Genomic DNA, 26835 nt, shown 5'->3' on the forward strand with positions numbered 1-26835 from the left:
GTTTTTTAAAATCGCTCTAACAAAGCTATTTTTTCATTTTTCTTAAAAAAAAACATATGGAGATGTTCAGGAAGAACTCAGGACGCTCAAAGTAAAGTCGGATCAATGATAGGTATTATGGTTTTGCCGAAAATGCTTTCTGTTCGAGGCCAGAATTTCAAGTTTGTCCACCTCTGTCTGCTCACTTTGATGGAACTGTCTCCATCGTCAGTTAATTTCAGTTGATTGCTCTGCTCTGATTGGTCGACTCCACCTGGCCACGTGGTTGCTTAGCTACCAAAGCCCCCCCCCTCCTCCAACACAGACATTCTAACTGATAACTGTCAGTTTACTCTAAGTAAACAGACATGGCTTTCTTCATAAAACACGAGACCTTATAACTTGACCATACATTGTCCAATCTGCCTCAAACTTGTCATGCATGATGATGGTTCATCACTTTTCAGTTCTACATAACAATAATTCATAAATTCCCGCCCTTTTTATTAGCCACGCCCCCTTTTACTAACTAATGAACCGTTTCTCCTAGAAACTTGTATAAGATGTCAGATTACTCAGCATAGAGTCCCTGTTTAACTGGTGATTGATAACCCCGCCCCTTTTGATAAGCCACGCCCATTTGACTAACTAGTGAACCGTTTGTCCTAGAGACTTGTACAAGGTGTCAGTGCACTCAGCAGAAAGTCCCTGTTTAATCCGTGCCCCTTTTGATAAGCCACGAGAGTCACGGTCCAGAGGCAAGCACACAATCAAAATTTCTTTAGGAATTTTCTAGTTTTTATTCTTCCGTTTCTTCCGTGGTGTTTTTTCGGTCGACTACTCCTCTCACAGTTTTGGCCGCACATACACAAAAAAGGTATCAAACCGACCGGCTCGCCCATGACAAGTGTGCTATGACTTTTATAAGGATTTCGACAAACGGTTTTCAAATTATTGGGCAAAAACACGTCAAAAAATCCCCCCAATGTAACCCTATGGAGAGTCTAGAGCGGTGATGTCATCAAACAGAGTGTAGATGGAGAGAACGAATTGTCAAAAAATAAATTTGAAAACTGCGCTCCAGGCTGCAAATTTCACTCTACAGAAATGATTTATACATAGAAACGTAGGAAAATTTGCCCTCTCACTCACAATCCTCTGGTAAAGCTGTCAGAGTTATAGTTTGGGCGCAGGACGCACAGATGCACAAACAAAACGCACCAACTGCTGCATCGGCTCCCATATTAAAAATGAAGGAAGATTTCTCAAAAAAAAATTTTTTACAGTTTTTTAAAATCGCTCTAACAAAGCTATTTTTTCATCTTTCTTATAAAAAAACATATGTAGATGTTCAGGAAGAACTCAGGACGCTCAAAGTGAAGTCGGATCAGTGATAGGTATTATGGTTTTTCCAAAAATGCTTTCTGTTCGAGGCCAGAAATTTCAGTTTGTCCACCTCTGTCTGCGGAACTGTCTCCAACAGCAGTTAATTTCAGTTGATTGCTCTGCTCTTATTGGTCGACTCCACCTGGCCACGTGGTTGCTTAGCTACCAAAGCCCCCCCCCTCTCCCTCCTCCAACACAGAGTAAACTGACAGTTATCAGTTAGAATGTCTATGTAAACAGACATGTTGTTCTTCATAAAACACGAGACCTTATAACTTGACCATACATTGTCCAATCTTCCTCAAACTTGTCAAGCATGATGATGGTTCATCACTGACCACTTATACATAACAATATTTCATAAATTCCCGCCCTTTTTGATTAGCCACGCCCCCTTTCATAACCAATGAACCGTTTGTCCTAGAAACTTGTATAAGGTGTCAGATTACTCGGCATAGAGTCCCTGTTTAACTGGTGATTGATAACCCCGCCCCTTTTTATTAGCCACGCCCCCTTTTACTAACTAGTGAACCGTTTGTCCTAGAGACTTGTACGAGGTGTCAGTGCACTCAGCAGAAAGTCCCTGTTTAATCCCTGCCCCTTTTGATAAGCCACGAGAGTCACGGTCCAGAGGCAAGCACACAATCAAAATTTCTTTAGAAATTTTCTAGTTCTTATTCTTACGTTTCTTCCGTGTCATTTTTCGGTCGACTACTCCTCCCAGAGTTTTGGCCGCACATACACAAAAAAGGTATCAAACCGACCGGCTCGCCCATGACAAGTGTGCTATGACTTTTATAAGGGTTTCGACAAACGGTTTTCAAATTATTGGGCAAAAACACGTCAAAAAATCCCCCCAATGTAACCCTATGGAGAGTCTAGAGCGGTGATGTCATCAAACAGAGTGTAGAGGGAGAGAACGAATTATCAAAAAATAAATTTGAAAACTGCGCTCCAGGCCGCAAATTTCACTCTACAGAAATAATTTATACATAGAAACGTAGGAAAATTTGTCCTCTCACTCACAATCCTCTGGTAAAGCTGTCAGAGTTATAGTTTTGGCGCAGGATGCACAGATGCACAAACAAAACGCACCAACTGCCTCATTGGCTCCCATATTAAAAATGCAGGAAGATTTCTCAAAAAAAAAAAATTTAACCGTTTTTTTAAATCGCTCTAACAAAGCTATTTTTTCACTTTTCTTAAAAAAATATATATGTAGACGTTGAGGAAGAACTCAGGACGCTCAAAGTAAAGTCGGATCAATGATAGGTATTATGGTTTTGCCAAAAATGCTTTCTGTTCGAGGCCAGAATTTTCAGTTTGTCCACCTCTGTCTGCGGAACTGTCTCCAACAGCAGTTAATTTCAGTTGATTGCTCTGCTCTTATTGGTCGACTCCACCTGGCCACGTGGTTGCTTAGCTACCAAAGCCCCCCCCTCCCCCCTCCCTCCTCCAACACAGACATTCTAACTGATAACTGTCAGTTTACTCTAAGTAAACAGACATGTTGTTCTTCATAAAACATGAGACCTTATAACTTGACCATACATTGTCCAATCTTCCTCAAACTTTTCAAGCATGATGATGGTTCATCATTTACCAGTTCTACATCACAATGTGTCATAAATTCCCGCCCTTTTTGATTAGCCACGCCCCCTTTTACTAACTAGTGAACCATTTGTCCTAGAAACTTGTGTAAGGTGTCAGATTACTCGGCATAGAGTCCCTGTTTAACTGGTGATTGATAACCCCGCCCCTTTGATTAGCCACGCCCCCTTTTACTAACTAGTGAACCGTATGTCCTAGAGACTTGTATGAGGTGTGAGTGTATTCAGCAGAAAGTCCCTGTTTTATCCCTGCCCCTTTTGATAAGCCACGAGAGTCACGGTCCAGAGGCAAGCACACAATCAAAATTTCTTTAGAAATTTTCTAGTTTTTATATCCATTCTTGGTCATTTTGTATCTCTTTCAAAAATGTTGTGTCATTTAAAAAAAATCATTTTTACATCTATTTTTGGACATTTTGTCTATTTCAATACTTCTGTCATTTTTTAAAATCATTTTTACCACAATATTTTGTTATTACCTTTTTCTTCAATTTGTGTCTATTTCAATACTTTTGTCATTTTTTTGTCATTTTTACATCTATTTTTTTGGTCATTTTGTGTCTATTTCGATCATTTTGTGTCATTTTTTGGTCATTTTTACCACTTTTTTTTAAATTTTGTGTTCTCCTTCAATTATATAAAACAATCTGCATCATGAGTACTTTTACCTTTGATACTTTTAGTAAATTTTGATTAAACAAATCACCCAGAAATGTCTGCATTTTCCTCCAGACAAGCGGCGACCTGTAACAACTGGACATGTTGGCTCATTATATCACTCAGAAAGACGTTGTTGCTTATTGTTTTATTGACATGTTGTAACTAATTAACCTTCTCATTTTGTTGCCTAAATCTAAGAAAGTAGTTCCGTTTTAGAACATTTACAATCACACGATCAGATGGAAGTAAAGATTATTAATATTTAAACTAGTAGATATTAAGGACTTCAGGTTTTCTTCAATGTTCTGTTCAAACATGCACATGTGGCATTAATAGAGAAATCTACAGACACAACTAGACAAACTAGTAAAATATACAAGTGTATCCTGAATATCTCTGTAAAAACTCTTCTTCTTCTTCTTCTTCTTCTTCTTCTAACCTTTGAACACAAAACAGCAACCTGTCAATAAACAGACATGTCCCGGATTTAAATCAGAGTTCAATAACACACTGAACACACACACACTTTGGACTGGATGAGGGCCCCTGGGGGCCCCGGGGTCGGTTATAAAGCTGCTGCTGGCCTCCTGTCTGCAGGTTCCTGAGTGTCCCAGCAGGATGGACGTGGTTCAGACATCGATGCTGCTGCTGCTGCTGGCGGCGCTCGGCGCCACCGTAGAGCCGAGCCCCGAAAACTGTCACGGCCTGAACGCCACGCTGAGGAGGGAACACCTGCACAAGGTGAGGCTCATTCCATTTATACATCCATTTATGGTCAATTTGGGTCTTTTTTTTAGTCATTTTTACATCCATTTTTGGTCAATATGTGTCTTTTTTTGGTCATTTTGTGTCTTTTTCAATAATATGTCATTTTGTTGGTTATTTTTACAACAATTTTTGGTCAATTTGTGGGGGTTTTTGGTCAATTTGTGTCTATTTTTAGTCATTTTTACATCCATTTTTGGTCAATTTGTGTCTTTTTTTTGTCATTTTTACATCCATTTTTGGTAAATTTGTGTCTATTTTGGGTCATTTTTACATCCATTTTTGGTCAATTTGTGTCTTTTTTAGTAATTTTTACATCCATTTTTGGTCAATTTGTGTCTATTTTGGGTCATTTTTACATCCATTTTTGGTCAATTTGTGTCTTTTTTTGGTCATTTTGTGTCTTTTTTGGTAATTTTTCCATCTATTTTTTGTAATTTTGAGTCCTCTATTCAATTTGTGTCTATTTCAATAATTATGTGTCTTTTTGTTCATTTTTACATATATTTTTGGTCATTTTGTGTCTAATTAAATAATTTTGTGTCATCTTTTGGTCTATTCTTTTGGTCCATAATTTGGTCCTTTTTTGGTAATTTTTACGTCCATTCTTGGTCATCTTGTGTGTATTTCAATAATTTTGTGTCATTCTTTGATCATTTTTACCACAATTTTTTTTGTTATTTTGTGTACTTTTTCTTTAATTTGTGTCTATTTCAATAATTTTGTGTCATTTTTTTGTCATTTTTTTTGGTCAATTTTTGTCTATGTTTTTTTAGTTAGGGCCACGGGGCAATCGCACCGCGCACTACTACAACTTGAAGAGTTGCAGGACAAATTATATATCAAAATGTGCGGTTTGATTGGGATCGGTGTGCTATTACTTTTCTCTACAGAATACAATTTTTTTGTGACATTAGTCGCGAAAAACTGCCCAAAATTTTGCATTGAAATGAATGGGACGGGCGGAAAAAAATTAAGAAAAAGAACAATAATTGTAGATTTTTAAACGTCTACTTCTCCAGCATAATTTCACCTAGAGACTCCATTTAAACTTTAAACAGTAGACACAAGTCTTGTGTATCGGTGTATTAATCCACGTTTCGATAGGTCATATAGTTTTTTATCAATCCCTGTTCAATGACCATGATCATTTTTGGAGAAATTCTGAGATTATAATGGGTGTGTATTGCACGGAATGTTCGTGTCACTGTGTGTGACATCATCACCAGAGTGTAGAGGGAGAGAAAAAATTGTCAAAAAATAATTTTGAAAACTGCGCTCCAGGCCGCAAATTCCACTCTACAGAAATAATTTATACATAGAAACGTAGGAAAATTAGTCTTCTCCCTCACAATCCTCTGGTAAAGCTGTCAGAGTTATAGTTTGGGCGTAGGACGCACAGATGATCCACCAACACCACCAACAGCCTCATTGGCTCCCATATTAAAAACGCAAGAAGATTTCTATAGAAAAGCATATTTAACAGTTTTTCAGATCACTCTAACAAAGCTATTTCTTCATTTTTCTTCACAAAAAAACATATGTAGACGTTCAGGAAGAACTCAGGACGCTCAAAGTGAAGTCGGATCAATGATCGGTATTATGGTTTTGCCAAAAATGCTTTTTGTTCGAGGCCAGATATTCCAGTCTGTCCACCTCTGGCTGCTGTCACTGTGTCAGAACATTCTACAGCTGCAGTTAATTCTTTAATAAAATAAGCTCTGTCTGACTCTGTCCCCCTCCTCCTGCAGATCTTCGGGGACTGGGTCATGGTCTTTGACATGCCGGACCACGATGATCAAAACAGCCCGTACACAATGCCGAACTTCACCAGCTCCCACATGGAGCTGCGACTCCTCGCCGACAACCACACCGTCACGTTCAACGAGTGGAACTCGTACTCGTGAGTGGACCAACGACTCTAACTCTACTTTTATCACTCCGGACTCGACCTGAGGGGGTCCGTTTGTTGTGTTTTCTAACTGGTTTGTGTCATTTTCAGCATCAACAAGTGCAGAAAGGTCTTCGTCAACATGTCCATGGCGGCTGAGGACTTGACAGACCTGCACCACGTTGGCGGCAGTGAGTCACATTAACACAATGATAGCAGACTGGAAGTACACAGCGTAGTTTATTACCAACCTGATCTCACAGGAATCCGTGAAATAGCCACGGATTCGCTTAACTCAAAATCTGTGGAATAGCCACGGAATCACTCAAATTTCTGTGAAACTGACACGGATTTCGCTACAATGCAAGTTAATGCCAGTCATATCCCGTGGCTATTCCAACATACAAAGTGATTATGTACATTCACTGAGTGAATATTTAGAAAATAAAACATATATTTCTCGCTAGAAATGTGATCAAAATCCATTTTTATGCAGAAACTAAGTGAAAATATAGATTTTTTTCGATAAAAATGAGACAACTGTCCGCCATGTTTTTTGTTCTGACCGCCGGGACCTTGAAAGTCACATGACTTGGAACAAACCAATAGGAATAAATATCCATGGAATAGCCACGGGATATGACATTGATATGACAAGTCATTAACTTGCATTGCAGCGAAATCCGTGTCAGTTTCACGGAAATTTGAGTGATTCTGTGGCTATTCCACGGATTTTGAGTTAAGCGAATCCGTGGCTATTTCACGGATTCCTGTGAGACCAGGTTCTTTATTACAGTATCACTTACGTGTTGTTTTTGTGTTTAGAAATCGAGGAGGACGGAGTTTTCACAGACTACAACATTTCGGCTAAAATGCATTTCTTCGAGAGCTGTGACGACTGTCTGGTGATGACCTACGAGCACTCAGAGGGAAGATTCCTGACGACCTACAGTAAACTCACACACAAAATTGTTTTTTTCACAATTGGTTTAATTTTTTTTAACAAATGAAGTTATTGAAATGTGTGTTTTGTGTGTTTCAGGGAGGGAAAACAGAAAAAATTACCCCGAAAAAACAGAAAAAAATTGTCAGAAAAACTGAAAAAAATTTGTCAGTAAAACGGAAAAAAATTACCATGAAAAAAAAGGGAAAAAATGAGTCAGAAAAACTGAAAGAATACCATGAAAATGGCAAAAATTACTAAGAAAAACAGAAAAAAATGAGTCAGAAGAACAGCAAAAAATACTCAAAAAAACAGGGATAAAAATTACCCCGAAAAACTGAAAAAAAAATGCTTCCATAGTAGGGCAGTATATAGATTATATTAGTATTATTATATGATATATAAAGTTATTGAAATATGTGTGTGTGTGTGTGTGTGTGTGTGTGTGTGTGTGTGCTTCAGGGAGGAAGGGGCACCATCAGGACGTTGACAAGTTGAAGGAACACCACGACAATAACAACAAACTGGCCGAGTGTCTGGGATTCCCTCCAGGCAAAGCGTTCACCTACGACGGAGCTGCAGGTCAGTTTGAGTCTGTCAGCAGATATTACAGGACAAGAAGGAAAAATAATAGAAAATTAAAGCTGCAAGCAGCGATGAAGGTCCAGAGATCGTTGAAGGGGCGAGGTGATCCAGGACTCTCTGCTGAGTTCACTGACACCTCATGCAAGTCTCGACGACAAACGGTTCATTAGTTGGGGAAAGGGGGCGTGGCTAATCAAAAAGGGCGGGACTTTATTCAATATTGTTGTGTAGAACTGTTCAGTGATGGACCATCATCATGCATGACAAGTTTGAGGCAGATTGGACAATGTATGGTCAAGTTATAAGGTCAGAAAAATGGGGGGAAAAAGAATTTTGAAAGAAAAAAATTAAAACAATGTTAAAAACAACAAATTAATCAGAGAAATAGGGGGAAAAAATTGTCAGAAAAAAACAGAAAAAAATTCACAGAAAAACAGAAAAAAAATTCTCATTAAAACAGAAATAATTACCCCCCAAAAAACAGAAAAAAATTTGTCAGCAAAACAGAGAAAAGAATTGACAGAAGAACAGAAAAAAAATATTCAGAAAAAATACCACGAAAAGCAGAAAAAATTACTCATTAAAACAGAAATAATTACCCCGAAAAACAGAAAAAAAAAATTGTCAGCAAAACAGGAAAAAAATAGTCAGCATAAACAGGTAAAAAGTTACTAAAAAAAACATAAAAAATATCAAGGCCCATGTCTGAAACCAGTCATATACGTACATTTTCGACGGGAGTAAATTTTGTCCCATGTCTGGTGAGTTTTGGAATATGATGAAGACCTCAAAAACGTGATTCATTTGCCGTTATAATAATAAACGAACCAATTCCAACATCGTCCTCCACCGTTCATGCTCGGGACCCAAATATATATTCATATAAATATATATTCATATATTAACTGACACATTGTCGTCTCGTCTCCTCACAGATTTGTGTCCTTAGAAATCTGCTCCAGAAGTTGCTGTTGATCCTGTTGAACCTGCTGCAGAGTCCTGAGGGACAAACAACAACAACAACATAAACAACAACAATAAAATAACTGAAATGCTGAAACCTGGTTGTGTGTTTCTGTCTTCAACTGGCCTCACACACACTGCTGGAATTAACTAAGTACATTTACTCAAGATCTGTACTCAAGTACAACTTTAAGGTACTTGGACTTACACCTGAGTATTTCCATCTCCCTCCACATAATCCAATAATATATTTTAAGATTGTCTTCTTCTAACCTTTGAACACATAAACCATAGAGCTGTCAATCAACAGACCAGGCTGGATTTAAATCAATAACACACTGAGCACACACACTCTTTGGACTCAGTGTAACACATTCAACTAGAGTCACCTGGGGTCCATTTACACAACAATCCAAACATTTATAAAACAATATAGTATGTAGTGATGATGGTAACTATAGTGATAATGGTAACTGTCTATAGGTATAGTGATGATGGTAACTATAGTGATAATGGTAACTGTCTATAGGTATAGTGATAATGGTAACTATAGTGATAATGGTAACTGTCTATAGGCTCGTGATAATGGTGACTATAGTGATAATGGTAACTATAGTGATAATGGTAACTATAGTGATAATGGTAACTATAGTGATAATGGTGACTATAGTGATAATGGTAACTGTCTATAGGTATAGTGATAATGGTAACTATAGTGATAATGGTAACTGCCTATAGGTATAGTGATAATGGTGACTATAGTGATAATGGTAACTGTCTATAGGTAGAGTGATAATGGTAACTATAGTGATAATGGTAACTGTCTATAGGTATAGTGATAATGGTAACTATAGTGATAATGGTAACTATAGTGATGATGGTAACTGTCTATAGGTATAGTGATTATGGTAACTATAGTGATAATGGTTACTGTCTATAGGTATAGTGATTATGGTAACCATAGTGATAATGGTAACTATAGTGATGATGGTAACTGTCTATAGGTATAGTGATAATGGTAACTATAGTGATAATGGTAACTATAGTGATGATGGTAACTGTCTATAGGTATAGTGATAATGGTAACTATAGTGATGATGGTAACTGTCTATAGGTATAGTGATAATGTTAACTATCGTGATAATGGTAACTATAGAGATAATGGTAACTGTCTATAGGTATAGTGATAATGGCAACTATAGTGATTATGGTAACTATAGTGATGATGGTAACTGTCTATAGGTATAGTGATAATGGCAACTATAGTGATTATGGTAACTATAGTGATGATGGTAACTGTCTATAGGTATAGTGATAATGGTAACTATCGTGATAATGGTAACTATAGTGATGATGGTAACTGTCTATAGGTATAGTGATAATGGTAACTATCGTGATAATGGTAACTATAGTGATGATGGTAACTGTCTATAGGTATAGTGATAATGGTAACTATCGTGATAATGGTAACTATAGTGATGATGGTAACTGTCTATAGGTATAGTGATAATGGTAACTATCGTGATAATGGTAACTATAGTGATGATGGTAACTGTCTATAGGTATAGTGATAATGGTAACTATAGTGATAATGGTAACTGCCTATAGGTATAGTGATAATGGTGACTATAGTGATAATGGTAACTGTCTATAGGTAGAGTGATAATGGTAACTATAGTGATAATGGTAACTGTCTATAGGTATAGTGATAATGGTAACTATAGTGATAATGGTAACTATAGTGATGATGGTAACTGTCTATAGGTATAGTGATTATGGTAACTATAGTGATAATGGTTACTGTCTATAGGTATAGTGATTATGGTAACCATAGTGATAATGGTAACTATAGTGATGATGGTAACTGTCTATAGGTATAGTGATAATGGTAACTATAGTGATAATGGTAACTATAGTGATGATGGTAACTGTCTATAGGTATAGTGATAATGGTAACTATAGTGATGATGGTAACTGTCTATAGGTATAGTGATAATGTTAACTATCGTGATAATGGTAACTATAGAGATAATGGTAACTGTCTATAGGTATAGTGATAATGGCAACTATAGTGATTATGGTAACTATAGTGATGATGGTAACTGTCTATAGGTATAGTGATAATGGCAACTATAGTGATTATGGTAACTATAGTGATGATGGTAACTGTCTATAGGTATAGTGATAATGGTAACTATCGTGATAATGGTAACTATAGTGATGATGGTAACTGTCTATAGGTATAGTGATAATGGTAACTATCGTGATAATGGTAACTATAGTGATGATGGTAACTGTCTATAGGTATAGTGATAATGGTAACTATCGTGATAATGGTAACTATAGTGATGATGGTAACTGTCTATAGGTATAGTGATAATGGTAACTATCGTGATAATGGTAACTATAGTGATGATGGTAACTGTCTATAGGTATAGTGATAATGGCAACTATAGTGATTATGGTAACTATAGTGATGATGGTAACTGTCTATAGGTATAGTGATAATGGTGACTATTGTGATAATGGTAACTATAGTGATAATGGTAACTGTCTATAGGTATAGTGATAATGGTAACTATAGTGATGATGGTAACTGTCTATAGGTATAGTGATAATGGTGACTATAGTGATAATGGTAACTGTCTAAAGGTATAGTGATAATGGTAACTGTAGTGATAATGGTATAGGTATTGGTAGACTAGGTATAGTCTACCAAAGACTACCAAAAAAACTTAAACACATTAACACTTTAACACAGTGGAGACAGAGCTGACTTCCAAAATGATTTGGCGACCCCCAGAAATCATCTCGCGACCCCAATTGGGGTCGGGACCCCAAGGTTGAGAATAGCTGTTCTAGAGCACTACGCTTCCAAAATTCTATGTTACTTGTGGTTCCTAAAGTCCTTAAAACTAGACTGGGAGCCAGAGCCTTCAGTCATCAAGCTCCTCTCTTGTGGAATCATCTCCCAGTCTCAGTTCGGGAGGCAGACACCCTCTCTTTATTCAAGAGGAAACTATAAACTTTCCTCTTTGACAGAGCCTATAGTTAGGGCTGGCCGAGGCCTTGGACCAGGTCCTCGTGATGCCGCTATAGGCCCAATGTGTCGGGGGACACGATACACCGGGGCCCTCTTTCTCTCTGAGGTCCCAATAATACAGGACACAAGCTCTGTCTCCTCCCAGAACTCCTGCTCCTCTCTGTCTCCTCCCAGAACTCCTGCTCCTCTCTGTCTCCTCCCAGAACTCCTGCTCCTCTCTGTCTCCTCCCAGAACTCCTGCTCCTCTCTGTCTCCTCCCAGAACTCCTGCTCCTCTCTGTCTCCTCCCAGAACTCCTGCTCCTCTCTGTCTCCTCCCAGAACTCCTGCTCCTCTCCGTCTCCTCCCAGAACTCCTGCTCCTCTCTGTCTCCTCCCAGAACTCCTGCTCCTCTCTGTCTCCTCCCAGAACTCCTGCTCCTCTCCGTCTCCTCCCAGAACTCCTGCTCCTCCTCCTGGTTTCTTCTTCTTTTTCCCCCGCTAAAAGTGTTTTTTGAGGAGTTTTCCCTGTTAAAAGTGTTTTTTTTAGGAGTTTTTCCCTATTAAAAGTGTTTTTTGAGGAGTTTTCCCTGTTAAAAGTGTTTTTTTTAGGAGTTTTTCCCTGTTAAAAGTGTTTTTTGAGGAGTTTTTCCCTGTTAAAAGTGTTTTTTTAGGAGTTTTCCCTGGCCGATGTGAGGGTCTAAGGACAGACGGAGTTGTAACATGTACAGTCTGTGAAGTGATTTGTGATTTTGGGCTATATAAATAAAATTGACTTGAAAATTGACTTGACTTGTTTTATTGACATGTTGTAACTTTACTTGTTGAGCTAAAATTAACCTTCTCATTTTGTTGCCTAAATCTAAGAAAGTAGTTCCGTTTTAGAACATTTACAATCACACGATCAGATGGAAGTAAAGATTATTAATATTTAAACTAGTAGATATTAAGGACTTCAGGTTTTCTTCAATGTTCTGTTCAAACATGCAGATGTGGCATTAATAGTGAAATCTACAGACACAACTAGACAAACTAGTAAAATATACAAGTGTATCCTGAATATCTCTGTAAAAACTCTTCTTCTTCTTCTTCTTCTTCTAACCTTTGAACACAAAACAGCAACCTGTCAATAAACCAACGTGGGCCGAGTTCAATAACACACTGAGCACACACACACTTTGGACTGGGTGAGGGCCCCTGGGGGCCCCGGGGTCGGTTATAAAGCTGCTGCTGGCCTCCTGTCTGCAGGTTCCTGAGTGTCCCAGCAGGATGGACGTGGTTCAGACATCGATGCTGCTGCTGCTGCTGGCGGCGCTCGGCGCCACCGTAGAGCCGAGCCCCGAAAACTGTCACGGCCTGAACGCCACGCTGAGGAGGGAACACCTGCACAAGGTGAGGCTCATTCCATTTATACATCCATTTATGGTCAATTTGGGTCTATTTTGGGTAATTTTTACATCCATTTTTGGGCAATTTGTGTCTTTTTTTGGTCATTTTGTGTCTTTTTCAATAATATGTCATTTTGATGGTTATTTTTACAACTATTTTGGGTCATTTTGTGTCTATTTTAGTCATTTTTACATCCATTTTTGGTCAATTTGTGTCTATTTTTTGGTCAATTTGTGTCTATTTTTTAGTAATTTTTACATCCATTTTTGGTCAATTTGTGTCTTTTTTTGGTCAATTTGTGTCTATTTTTTAGTAATATTTACATCCATTTTTGGTCAATTTGTGTCTATTTTGGGTCATTTGGGGTCTTTTTTGGGTTTTTTTACATCTATTTTTGGTCAATTTGTGTCTTTTTTGGTGAATTTGTGTCTGTTTTGGTCACATTGGAACATTGGTTCCCATAAATTTTATATGGATGCCATCTCCGATCCACAATCGAAACACGTAGAAAAATGCGTTTTTGTTTTTTTTTAGCTTTTTTTTGCTAGCATGGTAACATTAACATGCTATTGACGGCCGGCTGTGGCTCAGATGGTTGGTTGGCCCCCAACCGAAGGGTTGGTGGTTCAATCTCTGACCATCGCAGCCTACATGTAGAAGTATCCTTGAGCAAGATACTGAACCCCAAATTGCTCCCGATGTGCTGTGTTCATCGGTGTGTGAATAAATTCCCAATGGTGGCAGGTGGCACAGTTTAGGGTAGCCTCTGCCACCAGGATGAATGTGTGTGTGAAAGGGTGAATGAGTCAGTCTGTAGTGTAAAGAGCTTTGAGTGGTCGCAAAGTGACTAGAAAAGAGTTATATAAGTGCAGGTCCATTTACCATTTACCATTTATTGGCCTTTAATGTTAGCATGCTATCGATTGGGCGCTTATGTTAGCATGCTATCGATCCGCGGCTAATGTTAGCATGCTATCGATCGGCCAATAAAGAAAAAACTCCACTTACTCTACACACTACTTTGGTCATTTTGTGTCTTTCTGTGTCTTTTCTGGTCAATTTGTGTCTTTTTTTTTTGTCAATTTGTGTAATTTTTAGTCATTTTTACACCTATTTTTGGTCATTTTGTGTCTTTTTTTAGTCATTTTTCATCTTTTTTTAGTCATTTTTACATCTTTTTTTGGTCATTTTTACATCTATTTTTTGTAATTTTGTGTCCTCTATTCAATTTGTGTCTATTTCAATAATTTTGTGTCTTTTTGTTCATTTTTACATATCTTTTTGCTCATTTTGTGTCTAATTAAATAACTTTGTGTAATTTTTTGGTCCATTCTTTTGGTCCATAATTTGGTCCATAATACAGCAATAGCTTTCACAGCAATTAATTTCACCTAGAGACTCCATTTAAACTTTAAACTGTAGACACAAGTCTTGTGTATCGGTGTATTAATCCACGTTTCGATAGGTCATGTAGTTTTTTATCAATCCCTGTTCAATGACCATGATCATTTTTGGAGAAATTCTGAGATTATAATGGGTGTGTATTGCACGGAATGTTCGTGTTACAGTGTGTGACATCATCACCAGAGTGTAGAGGGAGAGAAAAAACTGTCAAAAAATAAATTTGAAAACTGCGCTCCAGGCCGAAAATTCCACTCTACAGAGATAATTTATACATAGAAACGTAGGAAAATTAGTCTTCTCCCTCACAATCCTCTGGTAAAGCTGTCAGAGTTATAGTTTGGGCGTAGGACGCACAGATGATCCACCAACACCACCAACAGCCTCATTGGCTCCCATATTAAAAACGCAGGAAGATTTCTGAAAAAAGGACATATAACTGTTTTTTTCGCTCTAACAAAGCTATTTCTTCTTTTTTCTTCACAAAAAACATATGAAGACGTTCAGGAAGAACTCAGGACGCTCAAAGTGAAGTCGGATCAATGATAGGTATTATGGTTTTGCCAAAAATGCTTTCTGTTCGAGGCCAGAAATTCCAGTCTTTCAACCTCTGGCTGCTGTCACTGTGTCGGAATATTCTACAGCTGCAGTTATTTCTGTAATAAAATAAGCTCTGTCTGACTCTGTCCCCCTCCTCCTGCAGATCTTCGGGGACTGGGTCATGGTCTTTGACATGCCGGACCACGATGATCAAAACAGCCCGAACTTAATGCCGAACTTCACCAGCGCCTACACGGAGCTGCGACTCCTCGCCGACAACCACACCGTCACATCCAGCGAGTGGAACTCGTACTCGTGAGTGGACTAACGACTCTAACTCTACTTTTATCACTCTGGACTCGACCTGAGGGGGTCCGTTTGTTGTGTTTTCTAACTGGTTTGTGTCATTTTCAGCATCAACAAGTGCAGAAACGTCTTCGTCAACTGGTCCATGGCGGCTGAGGACTCGTCAGACCTGCACCACGTCGCCGGCAGTGAGTCACATTAACACAATGATAGCAGACTGGAAGTACACAGCGTAGTTTATTACAGTATCACTAACGTGTTGTTTTTGTGTTTAGAAATCAAATTTCTTTTAGCTTTTTTTTGCTAGCATGATAACATTAGCATGCTATCGATTGGCCGCTAACGTTAGCATGCTTTCGATCGGCCGCTAACGTTAGCATGCTATCGATCGGCCGCTAACGTTAACACGCTATCGATCGTCAGCTAACGTTAGCATGCTATCGATCGGCCAATAAAGAAAATACTCCACTTACTCCACACATTACTTTGGTCATTTTTACATCTATTTTTGGTCATTTTGTCTTTTTGTGTCTTTTTGGTCAATTTGTGTCTTTTTTTTGTCATTTTGTGTCTTTTTTGGTCAATTTGTGTCTTTTTTTAGTCATTTTTACATCTATTTTTGGTCATTTTTACATCTATTTTTTGTAACTTTGTGTCCACTATTCAATTTGTGTCTATTTCAATAATTTTGTGTCTTTTTGTTCATTTTTACATATATTTTTGGTCATTTTGTGTCTAATTAAATAATTTTGTGTCATTTTTTGGTCCATAATTTGGTCCTTTTTTAGTAAATTTTACATCTATTCTTGGTCATTTTGTGTGTATTTCAATAATTTCGTGTCATTCTTTGATAATTTTTACCAAAATATTTTTGTTATTTTGTGTCCTTTTTCTTCAATTTGTGTGTTTAGAAATCGAGGAGGATGGAGTTTTGAGAGACCACAACATTTGGGCTCAAATGCATTTCTTCGAGAGCTGCGACGACTGTCTGGTGTTGATCTACAAGAACGCAGAGGGAAGATTCCTGACGACCTACAGTAAACACACACACACACACACAAAATTGTTTTTTTTTCACAATTGGTTTAATTTTTTTTAACAAATGAAGTTATTGAAATGTGTGTTTTGTGTGTTTCACGGAGGGAAAACAGAAAAAATTACCCCGAAAAAACAGAAAAAAATTTGTCAGTAAAACAGAAAAAAATTACCACGAAAAAAAGGAAAAAAATGAGTAAGAAAAACTGAAAGAATACCATGAAAATAGCAAAAATTACTAAGAAAAACAGAAAAAAATGAGTCAGAAGAACAGCAAAAATTACAAAAAATAACAGGGATAAAAATTACCCCCAAAAAACAGAAAAAAAAATTGTCAGAAAAACAGAAAAAAATGTCAGAAAAACTGGAAAAAAATTAGTCAGAAAAACTGAAAAAATACCATGAAAATAGCAAAAAAAATACTCAGAAAAACAGGAAAAATTACCCCGAAAAAACTGAAAAAAAAATGAGTCAGAAAAAACTGAAAAAATTACCCCGAAAAACAGGAAAAAAATGAGTTAGAAAAACTGAAAAAATACCATGAAAATAGCAAATATTAGTCAGAAAAACTGAAAAAAATTAGTCAGAAGAACAGAGTTGTTTTTTTGTTTCAAATGAATGCAACACGCTTCCATAGTAGGGCAGTATATAGATTATATTAGTATTATTATATTATATAGAAACGTATATATAAGTTATTGAAATGTGTGTGTGTATGTGTGTGTGTGTGTGTGTGTGTGTGTGTGTGTTTCAGGGAGGAAGGGGCACCATCAGGACGTTGACAAGTTGAAGGAACACTACGACAATAACAACAAACTGGCCGAGTGTCTGGGATTCCCTCCAGGCAAAGCGTTCACCTACGACGGAGCTGCAGGTCAGTTTGAGTCTGTCAGCAGATATTACAGGACAAGAAGGAAAAATAATAGAAAATTAAAGCTGCAAGCAGCGATGAAGGTCCAGAGATCGTTGAAGGGGCGAGGTGATCCAGGACTCTCTGCTGAGTTCACTGACACCTCATGCAAGTCTCGACGACAAACGGTTCATTAGTTGGGGAAAGGGGGCGTGGCTAATCAAAAAGGTGAAATTTTGTAGAACTGTTCAGTGATGGACCATCATCATGCATGACAAGTTTGAGGCAGATTGGACAATGTATGGTCAAGTTATAAGGTCTCATGTTTTATGCCAAAACGCCATATTTTGCCGCCATGCCACGCCCACATAGTGTGACGGTCTGCAAAGCTTTTAATAAGTTTTGATGTCAAAGGCCTTGTGATGGTACTGACAAAGTCTGAAGTCGATCAGATTAAATCTGTAGGAGGAGTTTGTCAAAGTATGCGGAGTGGAAATGGCAAAAAAACGTCTAAAACGCCATTTTCAATCCAAAATGGCCGAATTCCTGTTCGTTTTTGGGTATGGCTTCTTGAGACTTTTTGGTGCATCTTCCCATGATACATGTATGGACCAAATTTCGTGTCTCTACAACAAACCTGTTTTTGGGGCTCAATTCTAGGGGGCGCTAGTAGGTCATTTAGCCACGCCCATTTCTGAGACCAATGAAATACTACAAAAACAGAAAAAACAGTCAGAAAAACTGAAGAAAAGTCAGAAAAACAGAAAAAAATAGTCAACTAAACAGGAAAAAAAATGTCAGAAAAACAGAAAAAAAATTCTCAGAGAAACAGAAAACATTACTCATTAAAACAGAAATAATTACCCCGAAAGACAGGGGGAAAAATACCACGAAATACAGAAAAAAAGGTCAGAAAAACAGGAAAAAAATTAGTAAAAAAAATATCAAGGCCCATTTCTGAAACCAATGAAATACGTACATTTTCGACGGGAGTGAATTTTGTCCCATGTCTGGTGAGTTTTGGAATATGATAAAGACCTCAAAAACGTGATCCATTTGCCGTTATAATAATAAACGAACCAATTCCAACATCGTCCTCCACCGTTCGTGATCGGGACCCAAATATATATTCATATAAATATATATTCATATATTAACTGACACATTGTCGTCTCGTCTCCTCACAGATTTGTGTCCTAAGAAATCTGCTCCAGAAGTTGCTGTTGATCCTGTTGAACCTGCTGCAGAGTCCTGAGGGACAAACAACAACAACAACATAAACAACAACAATAAAATAACTGAAATGCTGAAACCTGGTTGTGTGTTTCTGTCTTCAACTGGCCTCACACACACTGCTGGAGTTAACTAAGTACATTTACTCAAGATCTGTACTCAAGTACAACTTTAAGGTACTTGTCTACCTGGTAACTGTCTATAGGTATAGTGATAATGGTAACTATAGTGATAATGGTAACTATAGTGATAATGGTAACTGTCTATAGGTATAGTGATAATGGCAACTATAGTGATAATGGTAACTGTCTATAGGTATAGTGATAATGGTAACTATAGTGATAATGGTAACTGTCTAAAGGTATAGTGATAATGGTAAATATAGTGATAATGGTAACTGTCTAAAGGTATAGTGATGATGGTTACTATAGTGATAATGGTAACTGTCTATAGGTATAGTGATAATGGTAACTATAGTGATAATGGTAACTATAGTGATAATGTTAACTGTCTATAGGTATAGTGATAATGGTAACTATAGTGATAATGGTAACTATAGTGATAATGTTAACTGTCTATAGGTATAGTGATAATGGCAACTATAGTGATAATGGTAACTGTCTATAGGTATAGTGATAATGGTAACTATAGTGATAATGGTAACTGTCTAAAGGTATAGTGATGATGGTAACTATAGTGATAATGGTAACTAAAGTGACAATGGTAACTATAGTGATAATGGTAAGTGTCTATAGGTATAGTTATAATGGTAACTGTAGTGATAATGGTAACTGTCTATAGGTATAGTGATAATGGTAACTATAGTGATAATGGTAACTGTCTATAGGTGTAGTGATAATGGTAACTGTAGTGATAATGGTAACTGTAGTGATAATGGTAACTGTCTATAGGTATAGTGATAATGGTAACTGTAGTGATAATGGTAACTGTCTATAGGTATAGTGATAATGGTAAATATAGTGATAATGGTAACTGTCTATAGGTATAGTGATAATGGTAACTATAGTGATAATGGTAACTGTAGTGATAATGGTAAATATAGTGATAATGGTGACTGTCTATAGGTATAGTGATAATGGTAGCTGTCTATAGGTTAAGTGATAATGGTAAATATAGTGATAATGGTAACTGTCTATAGGTATAGTGATAATGGTAACTGTCTATGGGTATAGTGATAATGGTAACTGTCTACAGGTATAGTGATAATGGTAACTGTCTATAGGTATAGTGATAATGGTGACTGTCTATAGGTATAGTGATAATGGTAACTGTCTATAGGTATAGTGATAATGGTAACTGTCTATAGGTATAGTGATAATGGTTACTGTCTATAGGTATAGTGATAATGGTGACTGTCTATAGGTATAGTGATAATGGTAACTGTCTATAGGTGTAGTGATAATGGTAACTGTCTATAGGTATAGTGATAATGGTAACTGTAGTGATAATGGTAACTGTCTATAGGTATAGTGATAATGGTAAATATAGTGATAATGGTAACTGTCTATAGGTATAGTGATAATGGTAACTATAGTGATAATGGTAACTGTAGTGATAATGGTAAATATAGTGATAATGGTGACTGTCTATAGGTATAGTGATAATGGTAGCTGTCTATAGGTTTAGTGATAATGGTAAATATAGTGATAATGGTAACTGTCTATTGGTATAGTGATAATGGTAACTGTCTATAGGTATAGTGATAATGGTAACTGTCTATAGGAATAGTGATAATGGTTACTGTCTATAGGTATAGTGATAATGGTGACTGTCTATAGGTATAGTGATAATGGTAACTGTCTATAGGTGTAGTGATAATGGTAACTGTCTATAGGTATAGTGATAATGGTAACTGTAGTGATAATGGTAAATATAGTGATAATGGTAACTGTCTATAGGTATAGTGATAATGGTAACTGTAGTGATAATGGTAAATATAGTGATAATGGTAACTGTCTAAAGGTATAGTGTACTGCCACAGTTTTCCCCACGGTTCTTTGAATACCATGCTGTCACCCTAACTTCTCCCTCACCAGTAACCATCGTTGTTCTCTATCGCCCATCTGGTCCTTTGGGAGAACTTCCGGAGGAGCTTGACGTCCTCCTGTCAAACTTCCCTGAAGATGCTCCACCACTTGTCCTTCTCGGCGACTTCAACATCCAGCTCGAGAAGTCAGCAGACTTACTACTCCTTCTCTCCTCCTTCGCTCTTCTGCTCACTCCCTCACCACCTACTCACAAAGCTGGCAACCACCTTGATCTCATCTTCACCAGGAGTTGCTCTACCACCAATCCCTCCGTAACCCCACTTCATGTCTCAGATGTCATCAGAATGGAAGTGGTAGAAATCTAAACACCCTGAAGACCTACGCAACTGTAACGGAGTTAATGAATTCATGAGAAATTTGATTCCACTTGCCATATATAAGAAACGCATCTCTCAATAACCATAGGAATTGAACGCAGCACCCCTGTGGTTTAGAGTTGTGCACCCCGGGGGGCAGCAACATTCGGACCTTCGTGGCTCCCTGGTAGGTTCACGGGCTATGAGCTCCGTCTTTTTTATTATATTAATTACTTTAATTTCACTGCAGATGGGTGGTTTAAGTTGTGTTTGTTTGTTTTTCTTTTATTTTTATTTACAAAATGGCTATTGCTACAAGTTAGCTAACCTGCACTGTCTTTTAATTTTATACTTTTCAGATATTATGTGTGTGTGAGAGAGCAACTGATTGACTGTGATTCCTGTACCAGAATAAACGGCTGGATGCCAATTGGATCTCTTCGTCTCGTCATAAAATTGCACAACACAAGAGAGAGAGTACAAAGCCGCTACACAACTACCAATCTCTTCTTGCTGCCTTCTCATCTTTGATCTCAGCTGAGAAAAGCTCTTTCTATCAGACCAAGATCCAATCCTCATTCTCCAACCTGAAGAAGCTCTACTCCATCTTCACAAACCTCCTGGTCCCTCCAACCCCCCCTCCTACCTCCTCCCTCCTACCGACCCACTTTGTCAACCACTTCCTGAAAAAGATTGAGGACATTCGCTCGTCATTTACCCATCCAGTCTCACAACCCGCCTCTCCTCCTTCCTCGTCATCATCTCCCTCCCTCTCAGCATTCACTCTACTGTCTCCTCCTCAAGTGCTCAGCCTTGTAACCTCTGCCCGTCCTACCACTTGTCAGCTGGATCCTATTCCCTCCCACCTGTTTCAGTCTATTGCTCCGGATCTCCTCCCGTTCCTCTCCCATCTTATCAACACTTCCTTGACTACTAGCTGCTTTCCTAACTCTCTGAAGGAAGCAAGGGTGAATCTTCTCCTAAAGAAATCCACCCTCGACCCATCCTTAGTGGACAACTACAGACCTGTCTCTCTCCTGCCGTTCCTCTCCAAAACTCTGGAACGAGCTATCTTTAATCAACTATCCTGCTATCTGCATGGGCACAATCTCCTTGACCCTCACCAGTCTGGTTTCAAGAAGGGCCACTCAACAGAGACTGCCCTTCTCGCTGTGACTGAACAGCTTCACAAGGCGAAGGCAGCCTCTCTCTCATCTGTGGTGGTTCTACTGGACGTTTCTGCAGCTTTTGACACTGTGGATCATCAGATCCTCATCTCCACCCTTCACCACCTGGGAGTATCTGGCTCTGCCTTGTCTCTGCTCAAATCCTATCTCAAGGACCGCACCTTCCGTGTAACTTGGAGGGGTTCTGTGTCAGAACCCTGTCTACTCACCACCGGGGTCCCTCAAGGCTCTGTCCTTGGTCCGCTCCTCTTCTCGATATACACCAACTCCCTTGGCTCCCTCATCCACTCGCATGGCTTCTCCTATCATAGCTATGCTGACGGCACCCAGCTAATCTTCTCATTTCCCCAGTCTGAAACACATCCAGCAGCACGTATCTCTGCATGTCTGGCCGACATCTCCCAGTGGATGTCCTCGCACCACCTCAAACTCAACCTGGGAAAGACTGAGCTACTCTACCTCCCAGGGAAGGGCTCTGACCTCTGACCTCCACATCACTGTCCAGAACACAGTGGTTGCCTCCACAGAAACCGCCAAGAACCTTGGCGTAACTCTTGACAACCAACTGTCCCTCTCCACAAACATCGCCGCCACCACCAGATCTTGCAGATTCTTGCTGCATAACATCAGGAGAATTCACCCGTTTCTCACCCAGAAGGCAGCTCAGGTCCTGGTCCAGGTCCTGGTCCTGGTCCAGGTCCTGGTCCAGGCACTGGTCATCTCACGCCTGGACTACTGCAACTCCCTCATGGCAGGTCTGCCTGCCAAAGCCATCCGACCTCTGCAACTCATCCAGAATGCAGCTGCTCGATTGGTCTTCAAGCTTCCCAAATTTTCACACACAACACCTCTCCTCCGCTCCCTCCACTGGCTACCGGTGGCTGTGCGGATCCGCTTCAAGACTCTAGCTCTGGCGTACTCTGCTGCTAATGGTTCAGGTCCTACTTACATCCAGGACCTTGTCAAACTCTACACCCCTGCCCGTCCTCTCCGCTCTGCATCAGCCAAACAGCTGGCGACTCCCACCCTCCGTGGGTCAACCCGCCTCAAAACCTCTTCCAGACTTTTCTCTGTCTTGGCTCCCAAATGGTGGAACGAGCTCCCCACCGACATCAGGACCTCAGACAGCCTGGACATCTTCCGCCGCAGGCTGAAGACCTATCTCTTCCAACAATACCTCGGTTAAGTCATGGTCACCTGACAGATATATATTTATTTTAAAAAATGCTCTTCTTCTCTTCTCTTCTTTAACATATAGCACTCCTGTAGCGATGACAGTTAGCTCTTAAAGTTATGTACTTACTTGATTCCTATGGTCTAAGTCTAGTACCATCAGGTTGAATGCACTTATTGTAAGTCGCTTTGGACAAAAGCGTCTGCTAAATGACATGTAATGTAATGTAAAAGACGGGAGATGTTGGGTCATTATATCGGGCTTAAAAAGACATTATTGCTTATTGTTTTATTGACATGTTGTAACTTTACTTGTTGAGCTAAAATGAACCTAATTTTGTTGCCTAAATCTAAGAAAGTAGTTCCGTTTTAGAACATTTACAATCACACGATCAGATGGAAGTAAAGATTATTAACATCTAAACTAGTAGATATTAAGGACTTCAGGTTTTCTTAAATGTTCCGTTCAAATATGCAGATGTGGCATTAATAGTGAAATCTACAGGCACAACTAGACAAACTGTAGTAAAATATACAAGTGTATCCTGAATATCTCTGTAAAAACTGTCTGTAGTGAGCTTTTCTTCTTCTAACCTCTTAACACAAAAACAGCAACCTGTCAATAAACCGACCTGGGCTGGATTTAAATCAGAGTTCAATAACACACTGAGCACACACACACTTTGGACTGGGTGAGGGCCCCTGGGGGCCCCGGGGTCGGTTATAAAGCTGCTGCTGGCCTCCTGTCTGCAGGTTCCTGAGTGTCCCAGCAGGATGGACGTGGTTCAGACATCGATGCTGCTGCTGCTGCTGGCGGCGCTCGGCGCCACCGTAGAGCCGAGCCCCGAAAACTGTCACGGCCTGAACGTCACACTGCAGAAGGAAGAGATGCACAAGGTGAGACGCCGTCACTTCATCATTTAATTTTCTATTTCAACTTTACTGGCCTTTAGGAGTAAGTTTGAAGGTCCAAACAGTCCTGTTCTGTGAGGTTTAAAGCTCTGTCTGACTCTGTCCCCCTCCTCCTGCAGATCTTCGGGGACTGGGTCATGGTCTGGGTCATGCCGGACCACGATGATCAACGCATCGAGGACATAATGCCGAACTTCACCAGCTCCCACATGGAGCTGCGACTCCTCACCGACAACCACACCGTCACGTTCAACGAGTGGAACTCGTACTCGTGAGTGGACCAACGACTCTAACTCTACTTTTATCACTCCGGACTCGACCTGAGGGGGTCCGTTTGTTGTGTTTTCTAACTGGTTTGTGTCATTTTCAGCATTAACAAGTGTAGGAAGTACTTCATCAACATGTCCGTGGCGGCTGAGGACTCGACAGACCTGCACCACGTCGGCGGCAGTGAGTCACATTAACACAATGATAGCAGACTGGAAGTACACAGCGTAGTTTATTACAGTATCACTAACGTGTTGTTTTTGTGTTTAGAAATCGAGGACGACGGAGTTTTCACTGAATACAACGAGTCGGGTCAAATGCATTTCTTCGAGACCTGCGACGACTGTCTGGTGATGGTCTACAAGAACGCAGAGGGAAGATTCCTGTTGATCTACAGTAAATTCACACACACACACACACACACACACTCATAAAACTGTCCTCAAGTATAGATGAGATGAGAAATTCTTAAACAGATTAAACGTGTGTGATGACTTCTGTTCTGCCAGTTTTTTTCACAATTAGAAAAAAATTTTTACAAATGAAGTTATTGAAATGTGTGTTTTGTGTGTTTCAGGGAGGGAAAACAGAAAAAAATTGTCAGAAAAACAGGAAAGAAATTAGTCCGAAAAATAGAAAAAATACCATGAAAAATAGCAAAAATGACTCAGAAAAACAGGAAAATTAGTTGTTTTTTTTCTTTTCAAGTGAATGCAACACGCTTCCATAGCAGGGCAGTATATAGATTATATTAGCATGATTATATCATATAGAAACGTATAAACGTATATTTTTTTCACAATCGGTTTAATTTTTTTTTTTACATATAAAGTTATTGAAGTGTGTGTGTGTGTGTGTGTGTGTGTGTGTGTGTGTGTGTGTGTGCGTGTGTGTGTGTGTGTGTGTGTGTTTCAGGGAGGAAGGGGCACCATCAGGACGTTGACAAGTTGAAGGAACACTACGACAATAACAACAAACTGGCCGAGTGTCTGGGATTCCCTCCAGGCAAAACGTTCACCTACGACGGAGCTGCAGGTCAGTTTGAGTCTGTCAGCAGATATTACAGGACAAGAAGGAAAAAGAAAAGAAAAATTAAAGGCGAGGTGATCCAGGACTCTCTGCTGAGTTCACTGACACCTCATGCAAGTCTCTACGACAAACGGTTCCTTAGTTGGGAAAGGGGCGTGGCTAATCAAAAGGGGCGGGACTTTATGAAATATTGTTGTGCAGAACTGTTCAGTGATGGACCATCATCATGCATGACAAGTTTGAGGCAGATTGGGCAATGTATGGTCAAGTTATACAGTCTCCTGTTTTATGCAAAAACGCCATATTTTGCCGCCATGCCACGCCCCCATAGTGTGACAGTCTGCAACGCGTTTAATGACTTTTGATGTCAAAGGCCTTGTGATGGTACTGACCAAGTCCGAAGTCGATTAGATTAAATCTGTAGGAGGAGTTTGTTAAAGTATGCGGCGTGGAAATGGCAAAAAACGTCTAAAACGCCATTTTCAATCCAAAATGGCCGACTTCCTGTTCGTTTTTTTGGGTATGGCTTCTTGAGACTTTTTGGTGCATCTTCCCATGATACATGTATGGACCAAATTTCGTGTCTCTATGACAAACCTGTTTTTGGGGCTCAATTCTAGGGGGCGCTAGTAGGTCATTTAGCCACGCCCATTTCTGAGACCAATGAAATACCACGAAAAACAGAAAAAACAGTCAGCAAAACAGAGAAAAAATTGTCAGAAAAACAGAAAAAATACTCAGAAAAAATACCACAAAAAGCAGAAAAAATTACTCATTAAAACAGAAATAATTACCCTGAAAAAAACTGAAAAAATTAGTCAGCAAAACAGAGAAAGAAATTGTCAGAAAAACAGAAAAAATAATTCTCATTAAAACAGAAAGAATTACCCCAAAAAAACAGGAAAAAAATTGTCAGCAAAACAGGAAAAAATAGTCAGAAAAACAGGTAAAAAATTAGTAAAAAAAAACATAAAAAATATCAAGGCCCATGTCTGAAACCAGTCATATACGTACATTTTCGATGGGAGTGAATTTTGTCCCATGTCTGGTGAGTTTTGGAATATGATGAAGACCTCAAAAACGTGATTCATTTGCCGTTATAATAATAAACGAACCAATTCCAACATCGTCCTCCACCGTTCATGCTCGGGACCCAAATATATATTCATATAAATATATATTCATATATTAACTGACACATTGTCGTCTCGTCTCCTCAAAGATTTGTGTCCTAAGAAATCTGCTCCAGAAGTTGCTGTTGATCCTGTTGAACCTGCTGCAGAGTCCTGAGGGACAAACAACAACAACAACATAAACAACAACAATAAAATAACTGAAATGCTGAAA

General features: G+C 39.0%; 1 protein-coding gene across 1 annotated transcript; it reads left to right on the forward strand.

Annotated features, from left to right (window-relative positions):
- Window positions 1-4195: 4195 nt before the first annotated feature.
- Window positions 4196-26835, forward strand: LOC131984447 (saxitoxin and tetrodotoxin-binding protein 1-like). The gene is made up of 16 exons (XM_059349263.1): window positions 4196-4376; window positions 6152-6303; window positions 6403-6482; window positions 7117-7242; window positions 7697-7830; window positions 13050-13193; window positions 15295-15446; window positions 15546-15625; window positions 16349-16474; window positions 17227-17346; window positions 23978-24177; window positions 24312-24463; window positions 24563-24642; window positions 24730-24855; window positions 25375-25494; window positions 26711-26835. Exons 1-16 carry the CDS (start codon window positions 4254-4256, stop codon window positions 26776-26778), a joined length of 1983 nt encoding a protein of 660 aa, XP_059205246.1. The 5' UTR covers window positions 4196-4253; the 3' UTR covers window positions 26779-26835.

Source organism: Centropristis striata, chromosome 14 (genome assembly GCF_030273125.1).
Source record: "Centropristis striata isolate RG_2023a ecotype Rhode Island chromosome 14, C.striata_1.0, whole genome shotgun sequence".
Taxonomy (NCBI): Eukaryota; Metazoa; Chordata; class Actinopteri; order Perciformes; family Serranidae; genus Centropristis; species Centropristis striata.

Coding starts and splice junctions, on each gene's coding strand:
- LOC131984447 (XM_059349263.1), top strand. CDS start 4,254: ATGGACGTGGTTCAGACATCGATGCTGCTGCTGCTGCTGGCGGCGCTC. Junction 24,643..24,729: donor CCTGCACCACGTCGGCGGCA/GTGAGTCACATT, acceptor TTTTGTGTTTAG/AAATCGAGGACGACGGAGTT. Junction 25,495..26,710: donor CACCTACGACGGAGCTGCAG/GTCAGTTTGAGT, acceptor GTCTCCTCAAAG/ATTTGTGTCCTAAGAAATCT.